At 45.8% G+C, this 9,794-nt stretch overlaps 2 protein-coding genes across 3 annotated transcripts; one reads left to right on the top strand and one right to left on the bottom strand.

The window, feature by feature from the left end:
• The first annotated feature begins 411 nt into the window (after positions 1-411).
• LOC141025925 (uncharacterized) lies at positions 412-948 on the top strand. The gene has a single exon (XM_073501860.1). The coding sequence runs from the start codon at positions 412-414 to the stop codon at positions 946-948; it is 537 nt and encodes a 178-aa protein (XP_073357961.1).
• A 1,147-nt stretch (positions 949-2,095) lies between these two features.
• Positions 2,096-3,919, bottom strand: LOC141025588 (uncharacterized). 2 transcript variants are annotated; one of them, XM_073501253.1, is made up of 6 exons: positions 3,586-3,919; positions 3,111-3,186; positions 2,940-3,014; positions 2,791-2,840; positions 2,629-2,689; positions 2,096-2,545 (listed from the first exon to the last, which is right to left on the bottom strand). In XM_073501253.1, exons 2-6 carry the CDS (start codon positions 3,177-3,179, stop codon positions 2,096-2,098), a joined length of 705 nt encoding a protein of 234 aa, XP_073357354.1. In that variant the 5' UTR covers positions 3,180-3,186; positions 3,586-3,919. The 2 variants fall into 2 exon arrangements, with proteins under 2 accessions (XP_073357354.1, XP_073357355.1); XM_073501254.1 differs by lacking the exon at positions 2,096-2,545 and having other exon boundaries at positions 2,552-2,689.
• Between the last annotated feature and the right edge of the window lie 5,875 nt (positions 3,920-9,794).

Below are 9,794 nucleotides of genomic sequence, written 5' to 3'. Positions count from 1 at the left end.
CCCATCACTGTGATCAATGTGATTTTTCGGATCCTGGCCAAAGGGTACGCCAATAGGGTGACCCGGCTCGCCGACTCGATCACCCACCCCAATCAGTCGGCTTTCATTCAGGGCCGTTTTATCCTGGATGGGGTGTTGGTCTTCCACGAGGTCCTTCACGAAGTCCACTCCAAGCACCAACGGGCGGTATTCCTGAAGCTTGATTTCCATAAAGCCTATGACACTGTGCACTGGCCCTTCCTTCGGGAAGTTTTACTCCGTAAGGGCTTTGATGACCGTTGGGTGACCAGAGTTATGTAGCTTGTCTCCTGCGGTCGGACCGCTATTAACATTAACGGTGAGATCGGCCCCTTCTTCCCCACACTCTGTGGGGTCCGCCAAGGCGACCCTTTCTCGCCGTTCCTGTTTAACATGGTGGCCGATGCCCTCGCGGCCATTCTTGACAAAGCCAAATCGGCCGGCCACATTCACGGCGTGGTCCCACACCTTGTAGGAGGGGGGGTCTCCCTCCTACAATATGCCGACGACACCATAATAATGGTTGAGGGCTCCGAGTCCGATATTGCCAACCTGAAGTTCCTCCTCCTCTGCTTCCAACGGATGTCCGGTCTGACCATCAACTTTGATAAGAGCGAAGTGATGGTGCTGGGATACCCACCGATGGAGGCCCAGGGCATTGCGGACCGGCTTAATTGCCGACTGGGTTCTTTCCCCACGACCTATCTGGGGATCCCCATTAGTGACTCTCGCCTCACCGTAGCAGACCTCCGCCCTTCCGTGACCCGGATGCAGCACCGAGTCGAGCCCTGGAAGGGCCGGTGGCTCTCGAAGGCGGCGCGGGTAATCCTCATCAACTCCTCGATGGCTAGCCTCCTCTGGTTCCTCATGAGCTTCTATAGACTCCATGAGACGCTTCACCAGGAGGTGGCCAAATATCAGTCCAGATAACCCAAGGACCAGGGAGGTCTGGGGATCTTGTCCTCCCGTCGCATGAACATTGCTCTCCTGACCCGATGGCTATGGCGTATTGCCAACGGGGAGGGCGGCCTCTGGCTTACCATCATTCAGAATAAGTACCTCCGAGGACAACCTCTTGCTTTCTGCCAGCGCTCTGGGGGATCCCAGTTCTGGCAGGCGGTGATTCAGCTCCTCCCCGTGCTCCGGATTGGCACTTCCATCTCGGTGGGTTCCGGGTCCTCGACCCTGTTTTGGTTCGACCGCTGGCTTGGGGATTCCCCTCTGGCCGCCCGCTTCCCGGGCTTATTTGCCATTGCGGCAGACCCCCGCATTTCCGTCGAAGCGGCCCTTATTGACTTAGGGCGCCTCGCCTTTCGGCGCTCCTTTGACCCCCAGGAGGTTGACGCGTGGGACGCCCTTCTACAGGACATCGCTCTCTTGCCAATGCAGGTAGAGGGCGCCACCGACTCCATGGCGTGGCGTCTGGAGCCCTCGGGATGCTTCTCCACGAAGTCTTTGTATGCTGCCATCGCCCCTTCGCTGGCCCCTGAGCCCTTTAGCCTAATCTGGGACATTCGTCTCCCCCTCAAGATCCGGATATTCCTCTGGCAGTGGATTCGGGGACGTCTCCCCTCTGGGGTGGAAGTCCGCAAGCGCAATGGCCCTGGGGACGGGATGTGTCCCCTGTGCGCCACGGTGGAGGATTCGAACCACATTTTCTTCAACTGCTCCACTGCCCAGTTCCTGTGGTCGTGCTTCCGTGAAACGGTCGGCGGACAGTGGTGCAATTCCAACTTCCCTGACCTACTCGCGGAGATCCATGCCTCCTCCCCGCGTTACCGCCATATTAGATGGCTGTGCATTGGGATACTTGCATGGACGCTTTGGAATATTCGCAACAAGCTCGTTATTCAGAAAGTACCTCTGCGACGTGCGACTGACGCGATCTTCAAAATGTGTGGCTATTTGCAGCTTTGGCGGCCGCTTAGCCGCCCCCAGGACCGGAGCACCATCGACACCCTCCTCACCGACCTTCGATCGATGGCCTTCCGCATGGCGACCCCGCTTCCGCCACCACCGCCGGAACCTGATTAGGCTGGACTCGTCCGTGGCGGTCTTTGTGTGTGTCCTTTTGTTCTTATGGCTTGTTGAGCTGTGCCCTCAGCATTAACCCCTTGGTGCCGTGCGTTTGTGCGGCTGTGACTTTGAGTGTGTGTGTGTGTGTGTGAACTCTGTTGGATGTTTGATTCGGGCGGTTTGCTTTATCTATAAAGCGGGGCGAAAGCCTTTTTCGGTAAATGCCAGCATCGTCATTAGTCCCTTCAGTTTTTTGTTTCAGAATGCTCACGCCAAGACCCATCATAGGTTTCATCGAATCTTTCTCATGATTCTTTCGTTCACTGCCAGGATGATCAAGTTTTGCTGCCTTAATAAACTTCACTGGGGAAACTTCTGGCATAGCTTCACTGTTTCCAGGAACTCCTTTCCGATCACAGTTTTTCTTGAATAGCGAAAGTTCTTCAGGAACATCTAAACCATGCTTGGAGAACTGCACAGCACGCCTAAATTTTTCTTTCATAGTCGCAGCCTGTAGTATAAAAATATCACGAGATAAATAACTTTGCAGTGAGATAGTAACCAATCGACATGTCACAGATAGATCTACTGTACTTGTCCAACAGAGCACGTAGTATCCAGCAGTGAAAATACATCATCAGCAATCATGTGCTTCCTATTGTGCAGGGACAGTTTCATACAAAGTCGTTAGAGGAAACACAAAACCATCATAGAAAACATCACTACTCTAAACAGAACCAATTAAGACGAGCATACTGCAAAAATTCGATGCTTTTTGCTTGTAGTGCCTTCTTTTGCTTTTCCTCCTGGGAACAATTAGGCAGGCATTAATGCTTATATAAAAACTAAAGCTAACTAGTTAAAAAAATCTACTACATGGCAAATGGCAAGGTAAGGAGGCGCACCTCCAATTTCTGCAATTTTTTTAGCTGAGTCTTGCTCATCTTAGGGTCTTCCTTGCTCTTGCTTTTCTTGCCATCCTGGCAATTCAGTGGTTATAGGACTCCCATAGTCACATCCTAACATCGGTTGAGAAGGAAACCCAAGAAAGAGGGCTCAAATAAATTTGGCATTACCTTGCCTATCCCTTGTGCTTTGTTCTTCCTCTTGCATGGAAGAATCAGCGCGTTGCTATCCTCCTCCATGCTCTAACTGCAATCAAAGCAAATTGACAGAAACGTCACATACAGCGTGAGGGATACCAGAGTGGCATAGCCAGGATTCGAGCAATCCATGTGCCCGAAAATAAGCGCTTATAACATTGCAAAAAAAAGGTACCCATACCATAGCAAAAAAAAAGTACCCCTCGATTACACAACAGTTATATGATTTGAACTCTGCCTAGTGATCCAAGAAAAAAGATAGAAACATGGCAAAAACAATAACAAGTTATTTGATCTCTTCATCATTTACTTCTATAATATGAATTGACAAGAAAATACATACATTCAAGGCTTCAAGCTTATTGCTATAATAACTATAAAAACAGGAAATCGGAGAAAATCAGCGAGACAATGAAACTCGTTGGGATTGTGGTCCTGGGGAAATCACCGTTGATGGCAGCCTAGCGACGATACGGTGGGGAACACGTCAACTTGCTCGATCAGCAGGCGACCGCGGTGGCGCAGTGCCGGAGAGGAGGCAGGGGCGGCGCGACGGCTGAGAGTACGCGGGTGCGTAGGCGGCGCCGCGTACTGGATTAGTTCTCTCTGTCTAGCACAGCGAGAGCGAGAGAGAGAGAGGATGCTTTCTTCTGGAGGGCGCTAACGCGGAGACGTGGGAGGGATGAGGTGGAGTCTGCGCAGCGGGAACGGAGGTGAGCAATGGGACTGGCGGCGCCGGCGCGGCTCTGGCGTGTCGACTGAGGAAGACAAACTGAACTACCGCGACGACTATTCCTCGCATTAAGCGAGACCGTAGCAACTTTCGCTGAAGGATGTACAGTAATTTGGCCGGCCCATTTTTTGCGAACAGTTAAAAAAAATAAAAATTGGAGAAGCATGGATCGGTCTTTTTTTTTCACCCTTATGAACACACACAGCCTATCCCTATGAGCATCTCCGAAAGACTGAGCCGACATATCATCTTGAAATTTACGAAGTCGCCGTAGGCACCTCATCATCAACGGGAGCGTTTCTTCCCACTGAATGTGCATCGTGGAAATCCTGAAATAAATTCAGAAATAAATGCGAGCACCAGGACTTGAACCCTGATGGGCTGGAATACCACAGTCCCTCTAACCATCCAACCACAGGTTGGTTCGCGTAGCATGGATCGATCTGTGGTTGAGCGGTTGAGCCACTGCGCCAGTGTCTTGCCGTGATAAGTACTAGGTGAGTTGTGTACTTGAGGCGAAGGAAGCCGGCTTTTTCATTGGTTTTATGGTTCTTTTTCTGTTTTTGTTTTGTTTTATGATAGGGTTTTTTTGTTTTTGTTTTGTTCTCTTTTTCCTTCTCAGTTTTTTATTCTCCATTTTTTCCTTTTGTTTTCTCTTATGTTTATTTTTGTTTTCGCTCTACATTTTCGTATATGTCAAAATATTTTTGTAATACACATTTAACATTTTTCAATAGCAATTTAATATTTTCAATACATGGTAAACATTTATTCTATACACATTTTTAAAATGCTTGATTAATATTTTTTAAATACAAAATTAATATTTTCTGAATACATGGTCAATAATTTTCTATAGAAACTTTTAAATATTTTTAAATTCTTGATCAACATTTTTAAAATACAATATTAACATGTTTTTAACACATGATCAACATTTTTCTATACATGTTTAACATTTTTGAAATGCTTGATTAAGATTTTTCAAATACTTGTTTAACATTTTTCAAATGCTTGATTAATATATTTTTTCAAATATTTGTACAATATTTTTTTAAAATACTTGTTCATCATTTTTTTGATATATGGTCAACATTTTTTCTATACACATTTGACATTTTTCATATGCTTGATTAACATTTTTTAAATACTTGTTCAACATTTTTTTGAAATACTTGATTAATAGTTTTATATACAACAACAAAGCCTTTAGTCCAAACAAGTTGGGGTTGGCTAGAGGTGAAACCCATAAGATCCGACAACCAACTGATTGTTCTAACACATGGATGGCTAACTTTCACGCACCCCTGTCCATGGCTAGTTCTCTGGTGATACTCCAGTCCTTCATATATCTTTTTACAGACTTTTCCCATGCCAAGTTCGGTCTACCCGACCTCTCTTGACATTATCACCACGCTTTAGCTGTCCACTATGCACTGGCGCTTCTGGAGGTCTCCGCTGAATATGCCTAAACCATTTAAGACGATGTTGGACAAGATTCTCTTCAATTACATTATAAAAAATCATTATTTTTTTAATACATGGTCAACATTTTCTATACATGTTTAACATTTTTCAAATACATGATTAACATTTCTCAAAACATTATGTAAAGTATATATTTGTAATATATATCTTTAGAATATTTGGAAACGTAAATGGACGTAAACAAAGAAATCAAAAAAAGGTAAAAAAAAATAGAAACAAATATGAGGCATTGGCGTCCCGCATAATGAGCCGGCCAACCTATTATGCCTGGGCCAACCCATGAACGAAACGATCGGCAACGAGCACATATGCTGGGGAGCAACTAGTTAACGAGCGCTCCTTCGGGAGCCTCGCAACGATCAGCCACTTGACGCGCTCTCAGTCATTCGCCACGTGTCGCGCTCTGGATGCTCCCTCCAGATTTTGTTTTTTTATTTTTCCGCACGCGTTTTCGGCTTTTTAAACGGGTTTTTTCGACGTTTTGGTTTTTCCCCGGTCTTCCTTAGCGTTTCGACCAAAAAAAAATTTTGAATTTTTTTTTGCGCAAATAAACGCGTTTACTTTTTTTCCTTTCGTGAAAAGTGACGTTTTTTTCGCGAGAGGCACGGTTGTGCTTTAGCGAGAGTCACGGCCGTGCCTTTCGGAAACGAAAAAAACGCGTTTATGTTTTTTTTCTTTCGCGAGAGTCACGGTTTTACTTTCGCGAGAGGCACGGTTGTGCTTTCGTGAGAGTCACGGTCGTGCCTCTCGGAAAGGGAAAAACAAAACGCGTTTTCTGTTTTTTTTCTTTCGCGAGAGTCACGGTTTTGCTTCCGCGAGAGGCACGGTTGTGCTTTTGCGAGAGTCATGGCCGTGCCTCTCGGAAAGGGAAAAAATACGCGTTTTCTGGGTTTTTTTTTCTTTCGCGAGAGTCACGGTTTTGCTTTTGCCAGAGGCACGGTTGTGCTTTCGCGAGAGTCACGGGCGTGCCTCTTTCGGAAAGGGGAAAAAACGCGTTTTCTGTTTTTTTTCTTTCCACGAGAGTCACGGTTTTGCTTCCACGAGAGGCACGGTTGTGATTTCGCGAGAGGCACGGGCGTGCCTCTTTCGGAAAGGGAAAAAACCGTGCTCCCGGTTTGGTTTTTTCGTCTAGTTTTTTTCGTGAAAAAAAAGTTCGTCAAAACCTATCAACATGGGATCTAGTTTTGAAGATCTCGACGCGAGGAATCCAATGGTGAAAACGGTTTGAGATTTGGACGCACGGTTTAAGAGATAAAACGTTTTGAATAAACGAATCTACGAAAAAAGGGAAAACTCCCAGGTTGCGACAAGTGGCGCGCTGCATGTGCGCCACTTGTCGTGACCTGGGAAGATGAAGTGTTCTTTGCAACGAGTACTCCTTAATTAGTGATTTCGCATATGCTTTAAGGTTGGAAAAAGCGGTAGGCGTAAGCAAGGCGGTTCGCCTTCGCCTAGTGCCTAGGCGGTGCTTAAGCGCCCTAGCCACAACCTAGGCGATTATATAATTTTTAGTATTAGGGTGTATATGTGGTTATTATATGTGTATTTTATTAATTTAGGGCATATAAGTATGTTAACGACCAGCAACTACAATTGGAATATAGCCCTTTTGGCATATCAATGCAGTATAGCATGATTACTCGCTTAGGTAGACAATTTCTTACTTGATCTGCCTAGACTTCTGCTTATGCCCTAGGCGAGGCGTTGAGGCATTGCCTAGCGCCTAGGCGTGCCTAAGCGCCTCCTAGGCACTGCCTTTTCCAACAGAGGCTGTAGCTCAAAAAGTAAGCCGACCTCGCCGGGATCGAGCACATGACCTCACGCGAGAAACCACACAAAATTACCGGCTGAGCTAGTGATGGTTAGGACATCTTGAATGGTGACCTGCAAATTTCCTCCTGATCCGTCCGTGGGTAGGGGGACCAGTTCGCGGTCACGGATGAGGGAGGATACCATCTAACTATAGCCGCATACATTTTGACAACAACTCGAACCAACCGGCCGAAATTCATGCAAACATAACCAAATTTTATATAAACATGATGAATTTTATATAAATGCCGGATTTTCATATAAACATGACAAAATTCATTACATTTACATTGTAAGCAGTGTTAGTCGGGCTCTGGAGGTATAATTTATACCTAATCTAAATGGTCGCTCGCAGATCCCTTTGTCTTCCTCATGTCCAGCAGCCCGATCATCGGACTGCCGGGAGCCCCGGAGGTATATGCTTCAGCGCAAAGGACGGCTCGCTTCCCCACCGCTCATCGGAGTGGAACCCTCGGCTGATGCTTCAGCGCGAGGGGAAGGGAGCACCTCCGCTTCCGTGAAGCCATGCGGGGTCGACGATGGTCTGCACTAAAGAAGAACCGGGCAAGACACCGGCTGTGTACGTCGGCGTCGCCTCGGCGGTGGCCTTCATGGGACCCAAGCGGCGGGGGCCTCCCATGTTTACTTTTCCTCGATGATGGCGGCGGACGCTGGTGCGTTGGCCAACGACTCGTCGATCTCCGCGCACCCCGGCTTTTGTCTCTGCCTGCATGGTGCATCCGCATGCGTGAGAGGCGCGGTCGCACGCACGGGAGGCGCGGGCGCAGGCACAGTAGGCGCGGCCACAAGCACGGGGGCACAGGATGACGTGGTGTCGTCGACGACAGCGATGATGCCCGTGCCGTCGTGCTCCACACCATGTCAGCTTGGGGCGGCAACTCACTTCGTCGGGCTAGGCGAGGGAGGTGGAGCAGGGAGCTTCCATGCTCATTTCCGCCGGCTCGATGGGCCATCCAGACGTCTTTTATGCCGGAGAACTGCTTTTCCTGCTCGTCGGATGCCATCGAAAGAGTGAAGAAACTGGTGGAAGGAGGAGCTGGAGAGCGGCGGAGTGGTGCGATCATTGCCCGATGTGTGGCCTCGTTTAAATAGAGGGCGGACGGAGCGGCTCGACCGGTGTTGCATTTAATGTCGGTCCGCTCATGAACGGTTGTGTGGCCGAAGTAGGTTTCTCAGCTTCCATGCGGGTTTTAATGGAGGCATTTGAATGCGGCGAGGAGGTGTGTTCAGCCAGGCGTGCAGCGGGCGGCGCCCTCGGCCGGCGCGCCGCTTCATTGACGGAGGCAGTGAGAAGTCGTGTCTGCCTTGAACCGCCTTCAGTGTGGAGCAAGCGTGCTCCACAGCGACATGAATGCGGGCAGCTGGCGCCGGGCCGGAAGCGCGCGCGGGAGGGGGAGGTTTTTTGGTGGGCCAGGGCGGTTTGAAGCGGGCTTGGGACCGGTCCAAACTCCCGCAAACCTCCCCCACGTTTGTCTCCGGTTTGCGAGAGTAAATACGTCCGGACCGTGCCATAGACCGATACACGGCCGCGTTAGATGGCCTTCGCGGTCCGTACGGCTTTGGGGATGCCCTTATCAATCATATCACACGTACATCTTTAAGAAACAACACCCAACACACATTCGACATATTTTTTGAATTTTGAATGCAATTTTTTTAAAAAGCTCAGTGTTTTATGAAAACATAGACACTTTTCAACTTTTCAAATAAATTTTAAAAAACTAAAACATTTTCGAAAACAAGAACATTTTTTGATTTTCTGGACAAATTTGAAAAACATGAACATTTGTCAAAAACGCTGAACATTTTAGAATTTATGAAAAAATTTAAAAGGCAAACATTTTTTAAATTTGTGAACAAACATGAACAGTTATTAAATTTTGAACAAATTTTGAAAAGAGGAACATCTTTTAAATTTTATTTTTTAATATATGGAAAATATTTGAAAATGTGAACTTTTTTTGAATTTGTTAACAAATATTGAAAAACATGGTTTTTTTCGAATTTTAGAACAATTCTTGAAAACAACATTTTTTCTTAATTGTCAAACATTTTTTTAATCCATGCGAAAAAAATAAAAATACAAAAAAAATATATTTTGTGAACATATTTTGAAAACATGAACAAGTTTTTGAATCTGACCATGTTTTAGTTTGTGAACAAAATTTTAAAATGGGAACTTTTTTTGAATTTCCAATCATTTTTGGAAAATAAGCGAACAATTTTTAAAATTCTGAACTTTTATGAATTTGGGAACAAAAATTTAAGACATGAACATTTAAAGAATGATTTTTTTTAAAATTTCAAATATTTTTGTTATTTATGAGACATTTGTTAAAAAAGTAAAAAGTAAAAAGAAAGAAAAGAAAAGGAAACAAAAAAAGAAGCAGAGAAAAGAGAAAAAAATGAAATAAAAATAAATAATAAAACCTCCATACCAAAATATAAGACTTTTTTTAGTTTAAATTAAACTGCAAAAATGTCTTATATTTTGGTACATGGTTAGTACATGATTAGCATTTTTTTAAATATGCAGTCGACACTTTTATAAAAGAAAAGCAAGAGAGACTAACTTGCAAAATATCACATATACACACGACTTT

The sequence above is a fragment of the Aegilops tauschii genome, chromosome 6 (genome assembly GCF_002575655.3).
Source record: "Aegilops tauschii subsp. strangulata cultivar AL8/78 chromosome 6, Aet v6.0, whole genome shotgun sequence".
Lineage (NCBI taxonomy): Eukaryota > Viridiplantae > Streptophyta > Magnoliopsida > Poales > Poaceae > Aegilops > Aegilops tauschii.
This window is presented reverse-complemented; position numbering and strand designations above follow the sequence as displayed.